At 34.9% G+C, this 12,898-nt stretch overlaps 1 protein-coding gene across 2 annotated transcripts in view; it reads right to left on the reverse strand.

Annotated features, from left to right (window-relative positions):
• Positions 1-12,898, reverse strand: part of ROCK1 (Rho associated coiled-coil containing protein kinase 1) — an 87,123-nt gene that overhangs the window by 27,990 nt on the left and 46,235 nt on the right. For both annotated transcript variants that reach the window (XM_084281828.1, XM_084281827.1), the window contains exons 13-23: positions 11,223-11,311; positions 9,602-9,650; positions 8,884-9,019; positions 8,456-8,547; positions 8,070-8,316; positions 6,191-6,297; positions 4,903-5,053; positions 3,896-4,056; positions 2,944-3,128; positions 2,379-2,448; positions 847-941 (exon numbers count right to left, since the gene is read on the reverse strand). In XM_084281828.1, coding sequence (XP_084137954.1) covers positions 847-941; positions 2,379-2,448; positions 2,944-3,128; positions 3,896-4,056; positions 4,903-5,053; positions 6,191-6,297; positions 8,070-8,316; positions 8,456-8,547; positions 8,884-9,019; positions 9,602-9,650; positions 11,223-11,311 — 1,382 coding nt within the window. The remainder of the gene's footprint in view (positions 1-846; positions 942-2,378; positions 2,449-2,943; positions 3,129-3,895; positions 4,057-4,902; positions 5,054-6,190; positions 6,298-8,069; positions 8,317-8,455; positions 8,548-8,883; positions 9,020-9,601; positions 9,651-11,222; positions 11,312-12,898) is intronic.

Genomic DNA, 12,898 nt, shown 5'->3' on the forward strand with positions numbered 1-12,898 from the left:
TATAATTCAATTCAAATTTATATCATCCATGAAACACCAACCCTTCAGAAACTAAGTGTCAAGTTCTCCTGCCTTTAAGGAATAAAAAAGGCAAACTGGGTAAAGTTTGGGAACAGTGGTTCTATGTCGAATTTGCAACTCTTTCTGCAAAGAGTTGCAAATTCTATCTAGAGCTTGAGAGGCAGTTCAGCACACAAGCCAAATTTTCTTGCTCTTGTTTGGAGTAAAGTCCTATATTCGCTTGCAATGAAACCCACATAAAGCACAGTGGCCAGTCTAGCACCCATGAGTCAAATTCACCCATCAACATGCGACTTGGCTCACAGCATGGGGAAGGAAATAAAGGTGGAAACACATTACTGAAGTATGGGCTCATAAGTCCTTCCTGCACTGCAAAACAAAATGTGTTTTATGCCATGAAGTATGTATTGCCATGGAATTAATTGATTTGATACATCTGTAGCATGTAAAGGCTATAGAAATATACAAAATATTTACCAGGATGGTACAATCAAATCAAAAAAGATGTGTGATTGTTTTTTTTTGTTTGTTGGTTGTTTTTTTTTTTTCAAGCGAAAGGACGACTACCACAGACTGGAATACTTTTTCAAAATTTTTACAACTTCCACATCCGAATCAAGTTCAAGCAAATATGAATAGCCATATTCGTCTCTGTCAGCACAGGCAACATGCTGTGTATTTGCCATTTTACAAGGTGTTACAGAAGAGCTTTGAGGCCTGTTTGAGGTTGAAAGAATTTAACATTTTACATCCGATACAAAATCTTCATGAGTGAGACCACTATATGTAAAACTTATGTCTATTTAATAAACACAATGAGCATACTTTTCATTTTGCAATTCCTGCATTTTTCTTTGAGTTTCTTTATTCTTTTCATCAATCTCCTCTTTCAGTTCCTTAACCTGAGTTTTGTAAAGTGTCTGCAAAAGAAAGCAGAAAAAGAGAGAATCATTACTCAAGTTCCATACAAAAATTTATGGGTTTGGTGCTTGGTTGGTTTTAATCTGTCAAATCAATGTATGCCAGTACTACCTTTAATGGAATTTCCTCCTCCTTGCCTGCCCAATACACTCTTTCCCAGTAGCCTTTGTGTTGGGACCTGATCTGACCAGGTTAGTTTTCAGTTTTCTTGTCTGGTTTTCTACGCAATTATACAAACACAGCTACCCACAAAAGGGAAGGAATGTACCCAGGGAACAAGTGAGCGGGTCTCTTGGAAACAACAGGATCCAACTGCATCATCTTTTAGATTTTGAGATAGGGATGCTAAGTCAAACTAAAGCTTAGTACTGTTCTATGCTTCCATCTGTTGCATTTTTTTTTTTGTATCTACGCATCTTTTCTCTTAGACTGAAAGAATTTCTTGTGTACAGATTAGCTTTGTATTAATAAGTGATTCAACAGAAGTCTTATCAATATGAATAACTTGTGTTCCTATTCACTGTATTAACACCACCACCAATTCTGTACATTCAAATTTGATCTTCTACAATAATGTACTTTTACTGGATTATGGATGCCTCTTGTTTAGACCACATGCTTGTGAAAAAAGAAAACTGAGAATGACACAACACACTGGATATCCTTGTCGGAAGACTTACAGAGAAATGCACAAAAACCTTAAACACACAATAAACTTATAATTACATGCAGTGTAGTAAATGCCTTTTTTTTTTTTTCCTCTCTCTTTACCTCCAAAGAAGAACTGAATTTAAAGAGTACTTCACAAAGTGCAACGTATCTGTGTGTATTCACAAATGTATTTAAAGTTCAGGCCTTATAAAGGATCTCATGCTATTTTTCCATTCAGAGAAATAGAACACATCACACTAATTCCATAAAATACACATCTTGGCTACACGGGATACAGAATAAGGCTCTTCTGTACTCTTCAGGGACTTGGGTGCAGAAATTTTTTTTAGAAGGATGAGGAGTAAGTGCAGAATGCTACTGGATCTACGGTTCTTAAATAGGTAGATCAATCATATGGAATATATTGCAGTATATACGGAGATTTTGAACTCTACAAAGTTTGCACTTATGTCAGGAAAAGAACTCTTTTCGAAGGATAAGGTACCAACTATTCTAATAAATAGATGATTGAGCTATTCATCTTAACATACTGAATTTGGCAATCAAGCAACTAAAAGGCATCACATCAAACAGACTGTCTGTAACATTATATTTATGTTCTCTAATTTATTGTTCGGTTTTAATCTCAAGCACAATTTTGTGAATTGATGTCTTACACCAGGTTAATTCAACTTACATTTAAAAAACCTAAATATGCAAAACTATTCAACTGTTCAATGACTCCATGTCAAAATGTAACATTCAAGATTCTTAGTGATCCTTACCGAAAAATACTGCTCAGCCTCAAGCTGATCCTGAAGCTCACGCATTTGACCTTCATTTCCTCTGTACTGTCTTTGAAAGAATAAAAAAGTGTAAAAAGTCAGCTACAAACAAACGACAAAAGCTGTTTCTAACCCAAACAGCATCCCACAATGATTTTATATTTCTGCACGCATTATTTCCAAGACCTACAGTTTGCTTTATCCTAAAATTCTGATTTAATTATGTTCTTCATTCTACCCTGATGATTGTTTTAATTATGTAAGCTAGAAGAAAAGTAGTACTTTAAATGGAGAAATGCTGAGTTATATTTTCAGCTGAAGGAAGCTATGATAGAAGCATGATTAATGAAAAATGTCATTCAAATTCAGAAAAATAATCAGGTAGTTAACGAGGATAAGGCTGTTGACTCCCACGCAGTAAAACCACAAGTCCCAGATGATACCAGTAGGTAGCATCACATTCAATCCACAAGGAAGACAAATTTCAAACAAAGTGGCATCTATGCTGTGATGTAAACAATAAGCCAGGGACTGTTCCAAAGAATAGCTCAAGACTTCTACTTACTTCGCAAGTTGAGCCAACTCAACTTCCAGTAATCTCTTTGCTTCCAGTAACGTATTGATTTCCTGTTTCAGTTGCTTCTCAGAACCCTTCAAGTTATCTGCTTCAAAAGCTTGTGCCTTTAATTCGTTCTGTGCCATTATTCTCTTATTTGTCTCTTGCTCTAGCTGCAATGTCAGATTCTTTACCTAAATGAGAAGTTATTTCAGTGTAGGAGCATTTGCTGAATAGCTAATTGCATTCAGACGAAAGTTTCATTTAGGGATTACTTGTTAAACACTGTTGCCTAGATGCTACATATTGTATAATGTATGAAAATATTCTTAAATCTCCAAACATTTTGGTACAACAAGCTTACAGAAAGCTTCTGTACAGAATGTAATGGTACAACACCACATGATAAATCTTGCCTATACTTTGTTTATTTCAAAGGCCCAAATGTATTTTATTGATCTTATCTGAAAAGCAACAATGGAAGAAACCCAAGTTATCTGCTGAAATGTCCTGCAAACCACCCTGTGGACTTCAGATCTTAAAAATTTCTCACCCTAGAAAACACCGCAGCCTACCAGCTAGCTATATGAAAACTCATTTACATGAGTCATAAAGAAAAGTGTTACCACACCCGTTCCCAGTGGTCTGTAAAGAAAAGTAGGGATCAAACTCTTACTAATATTACCTAGTTTTCACGTTCACTGATCTAATTGACCTTCCCTGAACAAATACTTTTCTGGGGAATGCAAACCCAGAACCATCCAAAGCCAGCCAAACTACATAGTCAAAAATCAAAAGAGCAGCCAAGAACAGAAATTACCTACCACCCAACTACAGTCTTCGGTGCTACCAATACACGTATTAGAAAGAAGCTCAGTGTAAGTGAATTTTATTTTCTATTTCTTAATGCAATTATCATTTCTTATTTATACAGAAATTTCATAGTGAAAATTCTACTTACTTCCTCTTCTAGTCTTTCCTTTTGCTCAAGAAGGTGTTCCAGTTTCTGCTGAGATTGCTTCAGGTCAAAGTCTAGCATGGAACACTGTTTTTCAGCCTGAACTATTCGATTCTCTGCCTTTTCTCTTGCTGCCCTTTCTTCCTTTACTTTTTTTTCCATTTCTAAATGGGATTAAGGGAAGAAAAACAATGAAAAAGAATATGTAGCATGTGCAAGAATCTCTTTATAAACAGTCTTACATTTATATTTATAAACAGTCTTACACCCTAACATTTTTCTGACCTTCTTGTTCAGCTATTTAAGTTCTTCAGCTGTTAGATGAACTGACTACTGAATAAAAGTTTCCTGGCATTGCTGCAAGAAACGTTTTAAAAGAAATATTAATTCCAATTTGCATTCAATGCATTGGAATATTATCATGACAAATGAAAAATAAACAGTGAAAAAAATGCAAAATTCAGTTTCTTGAAGCAATCCCTACGATATGTTATAGACAAAGTTTCATTCCAATGAATGGATAGTAGAGGGAAAGAAAAGACAGGCTATCTTCTCAGCTTTCTGAAAAGTTATGAACTCCACATGCAGATACCAATGACCTTTACAAATAAAACCTGATATATTTAACTGAGCTACCATGACACTTCTTTGATTCATGGATGCTTATCTATAAAAGAAACTTCACCATTTCAGACAATCCTTGGAGAAAGTCAGTATTTTTAATGCCATTACATAGTTGTGAATGTCCCAAGACATCTCTGTCTTGATAACACATTCTTTCAATTCCATTTAGCATTAGCCAGAATTATAGGACTCAGAAACATTTTAGAAGCCAATGAAGGTTCTGAATTGCAAAAGCAGTAAGCTATTTTGATTTGAAACGTATTTTCTTTATATTAGGAATCAAACACTTGTGTAAGAGTATCACATCATTAGCTCATGGGTTTAAGGTATCATAATTAAAATACTGTTTATTATGTATTTATCCAAAACTTACAAGAAATACTTACCACACATTGCAACTGATTTTGCCTCTTCTATTGACTGATGTTTGTCAGTTAACCGAGCTTTAGTCACTTTGTGTTCATTTACTTCCTGTTCTAACCGGTCTTGTAAGGACTTCAGTTTGTAGTTCAAATCTATCTCTAGATTATTCTTTTCCTAAAGATAAGAAAAAAAGTTACCAGGTTCCTATAATAATTTGTAATATCTGAAGGAATACTTCCCCCCTTCCCTTTTTTAGTGTTAACTTCTTGTTATGAAGAAATTCTCAATGTTATTTTCCACTTTTATAAAGAAGGCTAAGGGGCAAAATCTGTATTCAGTGCCCTGGAGAAAACTTCACTAGCTTTTATTTCTATTCTATAAATTCAGAAGATAATGAAATCTTCTCAATTTGTGTAATTACTAGTCAGCTAAATTGGAAACATAACTATGCCATTAACAACACTAGAGCACAAAGGAATTTTTATTATTGTCACCTGGATGCAATTACGTTATTTCATTGGTGGTAGCCACAGCCTTTAACATTAACTCACAAAACTAGCACAACAGATGAGCACTGAGAGACAGGACTTGCCTTTGGGTCACCACTTCATATATTTCCAAATGAGAAAAATAACTTCTTGCACCTTCCCTAACCTTCCAGAGGTGATTGTCTCTCTCTGGTTTATTTGGATAGGACACACAATACTGAAAATCTTTACCTGACCTCAAAACACAGAGCTATGCAAGTCCATCTGGAAAAAACAGTGCAGGATTTCCTTTTATTTGTTTTCACCTGAATCTCTATCTTGGGGCAGAGACCACAGATATTAGGGGAACATGCTGCTGCCATTCTTTAGGAAAGTAAAAATTTAAATGGCTCAGCTCCACAGTTGATAAAAAAAAAAAAAAGGTCTGGCACTGACCCAGCCAAATATAAATCAAGCAAAAAACAGAAAGTTTTTTTTTATTTGTTTTTAATTTCAATTCATAGATTTCTAGGAAGCAAGTTTAGGCAGCAGTGGTCAGACAGGGAGAACAAAAATTACTTGTTTTTTACAAAGGTCTGGAACCTTGACTATATAGTGAATGACAAACATGAATTTTACTCCCAAAGCTACAAGAACCATCTGAGAAGCTACAAGACCTTGCCATCCTGATGAGATCATAAATCAGTTAGCACTATATAGTTCATCATTTTAACACAGAACTGATTTGGACCCAGGACATAAACCTAGCAACATTTATTATTACTATTTGAAAATGCAGTCAAAACTGCCAATGAACATTAGCCTTATCATTATCTTCCCATACCTTTTCTGAATGATTAAGCAGATCCTGTGCTTGTTTTCTTTCTGCTTCCACTCTTTCAAGATTATTTTTAAGGTTTTTTACTTCTTCTTGTAAAGTTGTAATCCGAACTGTCAAAAAATGAAATACCACTCAGTATTTATTACTAGACTTAAATCAATATTTCTTTCCACAACCTTTATTGATTTCTGGGACTGTAAAATATTCTCACCTTCAAATTTTTCATATATGCAAATGCTACACATTGTAAAGCAAACTGATCTTTTTAGCTACACCATTAGAAATGGTTCACAGAAAACAAATCATATGCAAAACCTGGAACCTGCCTCCTGTCACTCCCAATATCCAGTATGAAAACTTCTTTCCATTAATGCAAATTCTGCTGTGCTATGCAGCCAACACCTTTTCTAATGTTAACTCCACTAATGTGTAAAATAAAATGCATTACACAGAGGCAATCTCAAACAGATATACAGGTGTTAATGAAATACATATTCACTTAACTGACTTGAGCATTCTTCCCTGAATAGATCAACTAATTAATCTCCCACCACCTACCAAGAGACCCTGTCAGGTATCAGATGTTTATATTAAACACTAAGTAACAGTACGCATTTCTAGAGTGAAAAGTCTGTACCAAATCCTTTACAACAAGGAAAAACTTACAAAAATATTTTGATTACTCTGTATTACACTCAATACCTTAGACACAGTAACTATAGTGTACAAGAATATACCTATCAATTCATTTATGTCTGTCTAAATTACAGAATGCTTCAATTAATTTTTTTAAGTATAAAGAGATACTCTGGCAATACAAAAGAAACTGCAGGACAGGGAAGAAGAAAAAGTCTTCCTGAATCTGCATTCATTTGAGATGTGCTGTTAAAATCAGCTGTATGAGTGTTTGAAATACATAAAGCTATTCATGTGTATACCAGCAAAGTACCTTACTCCGATGCCTTTCAGAAGAACCTCCCTTTTGAGTGGACTGTTGAGTTGAATGTGGTCAAAAATACATATTTCAAAGTGCACAGAAGTCTTCTCGTGCAATTTTGTACCTTCTGCTTGAATTTAACAACAGGCTGGACCAAACTACACTCCATGTCAGTGAAACTATACACTGACTAAACTGAAATTATTTTACTATACTTAAAGCATAGTGAACAGGCAACTTGATTCTTGATAGTTCTTACCTTGTGCCAAAGAACGTAAAGTTGACCTTAAAAAACAAACACACCCAAAAGCCCTCAACACCTCTCTCCAGTCTGTACCAATAAGCAAAAGATAGTGCCTCATGGGCAGTGATTCTCAGTACTGCTGACAGATGATTTAGAACAGCAAGTTAAGGTGCAGTATCCCTTAGCATAGTCATAAACTAACATATTTAAATAGTTTCTAGTGCTAAGAATCATAAGTATAAATGATAACGTTCTCCAAGTATCCAGATCTGTATCCCTTATTGTGCTTTTCAGCTTCTAAAATCACTTAGAAGCATCATAGAAAGAAAACAAATGTAATTTAAGAACAAAGTAGCATTCTCTAAAAACATAAGAGAAGACAGAGCAGGGTTACATCAACTTGGCTGCATCAAAGTTGGTAAAACACTGTGTTGGGTGTTCTCTAGCACTACTACCAGCTTTTCATATTTTTGTACCATACATTTCAGACTTTCAGATAGGTCAGATTTTCATATCTTGATACTCCTTCTACCAAGGGCCATTCGGACACGACCACATCTTCATGAATTATTTTACGAAGTCACACTCATTTTGCAGATTGGCTTTTCCTTTCTTCACATCTTTTATACATAGGCTTTTTTTTTCTTTTTTACTTTTTTTTTTTTAAAAAAAAGAGCAAAGTATGAAAAGAGAAAATTTACCCTGTAGCTCTCCAATCATTTCAGATCCATGACTTCTGTCCCTTCGTTCTGATTCCAGTGCTGCTTGCAGCTGGTAGTAATCTTTCTCCACCTGCAGTTTTGCACCTTCTAGGACTCTGCACCTTTCCTGCAGTTCTCTATTTAGTGATTCTACCTGACTTAATGACTTGCTCATTTCTGTGTTACCCTTTCTCAGTCTTGCTGCTGTATCAGATTCTGTCCTTATCAAGTCATTGGCTTCTTCTAGCTGTTGGGGGAAAAAAAAAAAAAAAAAAGATTCTCAAATATAAAAATGATTTATTGGAACCAGTTTTATTGTATCTGAATGCACAATACTGCTTCTCAGACCTAAGAAATAATGAAAGCAATGAACAGAAACAACATACTTGTTTTTGTAATTGTGTTATCTTCTCATTTGTAATTTGTGAATGCTGGTTGATTTTTTTCAAGTCTTCCATTTGATCTTTTAGTGTGGACACTGAAAAGAAATTACATCATTAACACAAGAGGTTAAAAAAAATCTTTAATTTTTACATAAACACATTAAAAGTCTTGGCACATAAGTCCTTTGTTGCCTTTTTTCTTATGTACATTTTTAGATCAAATTCTGTGCCTGCAGAATAACATACTGTAGAGAAGACAGAATAAGACAAAGACGTGTTCTTGTTAAAACTCAAATAAACTCAAAATTTGTGCTCACAATTTGAAAAGATCCCTTTTAAAGTTCAGTAGCACTCAACATGCTAACATAGTAAATTATTCCCAAAAAACATACCATATACCTAATCAGTTACAACATGCCAACATGGCATACCTTCATTTTCTGCATTCCTCCTCCTCTCATTCTCTTGTTCAATTTTTCTTTGGTAGTCATTTATCTTGTGCTGCAGTACCATCTTTTCCTTCTCAATTTGAGACACTGTTGTTTCTAAGTTCTTTCTCTGATTTCCCTAAAATTAAAAGCATCGTCATTTTCTATTTACATTTTAATGAATGATCCCTAAACCAGTATCTCTGCAACTAACTATGGACACTGATGCATCATTTCCAGTGAATGAGTTTGTCTCCCTTTAAAAAAAATTCAGAAAAAATGACTTTTTTCTTTATACTTCTACATTACAAATATACCAAATTACTGAAGAAGTTTTTGTTAACATTGTATTTAAATAACCATTAAATAGTATTAGGAGATGACATAAGGAACTCAACAGAAAATCACCTGTACATTAGATTTCAGAAAAACTCATTTTTTATGAACTCCAGAAAAACATTAATCTTGTTCATTGCAGTTTAACAGAGGGAACAATTTAAATCTGTGAAACATGCAGAAGCAAAAAGGCTTTGAAAATGTGTGAAAATAAATAGATGCATTTCCCAATGCTATGTATTGAAATGTGATCATCTGGTCTCAAATTTATAGTGAGAACAATTTATTTATTTTTTTTTGTCACAGAAGAAATATCTTGAATTGTGAAAGTACTATCCATATTCTTTACCCAACTAAGGCAGCTTCAATGACAAAAAATAGTTACCTCTTCATCCAGTTCTTTCATTATCTTGTCTAGCTTTATGTTTGAAGATCTAAAAAGAAAAGAAAAACATTTTAAATACAACAAGGATACATGATAAGTGTTTTTCTAGTTAAGTAATATGCAACCACTACCAAAGGCCTCAATTTTAGCTAATTCTATTTTGTAATAAGCATTTAAAAGCATTAGTAATAAGCATTTAAAAGTCAAAGAAAACATTCAAGTTTCATTGAAAATAGTTTTTTTTAATATATTAAGTATTTATAAACTTTGTTGCAGCTTATATATGCAAAACTTTAGGTGCCACATTTTGTCCCTAAACCTGAAATATAAAAACAGTGCATGTACACAACAAGCTAACATTAAAATTAGAATATCCTGACGAACTGCTGAAAACGTCCTCTACTTTTGAGCTTCCCAAATAGCTAAAATGGTTAATACAATTGTAGGCAGCTCACTACTATGTATAAAAATACGAAAGTATTATTCAAAAGGCTCCGTTGAAGCAATGTATTAGAACAGTACTATAGGCAGAGAAAAGTTAAGTGCATAGTAAAACCTCCAGTTAACTGGCAAAACACATTAATACAATTGTTTTTGCAGCTACTTATCCCTCTTCAAAGAGGTAAGAGGGGCCGCAGACAACATTACCTGGCAGGTATAATAAGCAGTTATAGCAATATATCCTACCTAACTACAGTAAACAGCACGATGTATCAGAGGACAGCATTGTGCTCTGACATCTTCAGCAGTGCTGCAGGAAGTACTGTGGTTACTGAATGTATTTCAAGAAACATACATCCTGCTTGCAGAAAGCAATCAAAGCACGTGAACAGTGAAGTTGTACATAGGTCAGGGACAGTGTCTCAGTCTAAATTCCCACTGGATCATCTTGGCTACCAGTTCCTGCCTAAACAGCTCACACAGTTACACACTAGGGTCCTAATTCTAGCCTTAGTTCTTCCCGTGTCCTATAACTAAGTTTTGTCTATTTTTTTTTTTTTTCAGGCTGTCAGGAAGACTTCAAAATGAGAAGCTAACTCAAAGAATTTAGTTGGCATGTATCTGAGTAAAAAAATCTGATTATCAGAAAAAAATGTCTACTGTTTGTAGCTGCAAGAAACTGGCAAACAGAAGTTTTTTTAACATGGCAGAAACAAGCCTTTAGAAAGAAAATCATTGGTTTTATTGATCAGCCACAGGAAGGAAAATAAATGAGGTCCTGTAACAATTACCATATATTTAGAAACCAGAGAGTCAATTTTAATAGTCCAGTATATGCAGTGTATACTGTATTTTACATTTCTCAAAGATCAGCCTTACAAATGCATACCTCAGCCCATTAAAAAAGTCTAAATTCAGAGATACCAGGTAAATTTAAATATGCAAGTGTTCAGAAAAAGCATTACATGGATGGTACTGAAAACAAAGGATTTCCTTAATGCTATATTCAAGAAAACCACTTTAAAACAATATTTGAATGATTTAAACCTCTGCCTGGAGCTCCTTTGGAGAAGTATAGCACAATTCTTAATGTTATTCTGGTAATCCCTAAAGCAGTAATACAGAACTCAAGTGTTAGACTTATTTAAATTATATAAACAATTAAAGTTCAAAGTCTCACCTGCACTTTTGCTCCATTTCATCTTTCAACTGCATTTCATTATGTAGTTGTTCTTCCAACTCATAGATCATTTTCTGCATATTTTCCAGCTTTAAATATATATTCGTACATGAAAGAACACGCATTAAATTGATGAACTTCAAAAAAAAGTATTCCAGAATATTCAGTGCTACTTATGTTGTATCACAGCCTACTTCTATCTAAGCACTGTATTTTTAGCTGAATCGCCTCCCCTAAAAAGCAAGTTAGTTACAAGAAAGAACTTACTATTACACAGTTATATCATTTGCACAGATAAAATGTTAAGGTTGTGCATAGTTCTGTCAAAATTCATGGGGCTAGGCTAGGTTTTTAAGTATTTCCAGAATTAGACCAGAGGTATTACTGAAAATTATAAAGAAGCATTTTATTAGCCTTAACGGTGCTCTTTTTCTAGCATGAGCTATCAAATACATTTTACAAAGCATCTTCAAGTTCTCAGTTCAGGAAGCAGAATCAGGCGTGTCAGTTATTAGCAGCGGGGGAAAATGCTCTTAACCTCTATTTAGTCAGGGCGAATTCTTACAGCTAGCACTGTACTAAGGTTTGAAAGGAGTAACAGGCTCCAGATGTTAATACAGAATGGTACTATATGGCATTTACTGTTTGCCAGCAAGATAAATTCACAAGTTCATTCTTTCCGTGCAGTCTCAAAATATCCACCTTCTACTGGATGCCTGTGCACAGTAATTGCACTCCAACAACAGCAAAATCCTCAGTAAACAACAAGATAGTATCAACTTTGAGGAAGCTCATTAAGTCAAGCCCGTGCTGATTCACTCTTCTAAAACTTCTCCACTGATCTGGTAAGGACTGCAGCCTTATTTAGCTTTCCCACATTTCCCTCAGCATCCTTAGAAGAGCACAGAGGAGAATTACAGTCCTAACCTAGATTCTCTTCAAAGCAATATATGCAAGTGCTTCTGACACTTTGTTGTCTTGTTCCTTGTTCTAACTTCAAAAACTCTGACAATTGCCTGACTCATTTTGCACAATCATCCCAGGAAAAGGAGCAACAGAACAGTTCCTCCTATGTCCACCTCTTCCTCTTTTTTCCCCCATAAAGTACATTTACAAGACCTAAAAGTGATCACGTAGAGGAGAACTTATGCTCGTCTTCATTCTTTCTCGATAGCAACAGTAAGTGGTCTCAAAAAGGACTATCCTGTGTTCAGTCCTAAACTAGGATTTCAGTCTGGAGACATGTTATAGCATGCTTTATCCATAGTAAGTGGGAAACCTTTCAAACTTCCAAACTTTACTCCTTCCAGTTCCAAGCAGCATCGTGGTGCTCCCAAGAACCAGAGATCCTTTCTCATTTCTTCCTTTTGCTTTCTTCCATCCTCTTCAGCTGCTCTCAAATTTGCAGAGGAAGAGCACAGACATAGCAACTGGGGACTAACAATAAATTTTATATATTTACTATTCCTTACTCCGAGTATTTAACACTACCTACCAGAACACCTTGGAAGAACAAGGAAATACTGGAACAAAGACTTCTCAGCACTTGCATTCATTACTGGTGTAACACACAACATAACACCACTTGGAAGAGACAACGGTTGTAGTCAAAAACCACAGAGAGACTGCTACTAAAGTAAACACCATGGAAAAGGGAAGGACAGCAAGTACACAAC

Source organism: Netta rufina (genome assembly GCF_964035555.1).
Source record: "Netta rufina genome assembly, chromosome: 2".
Classification (NCBI taxonomy): domain Eukaryota; kingdom Metazoa; phylum Chordata; class Aves; order Anseriformes; family Anatidae; genus Netta; species Netta rufina.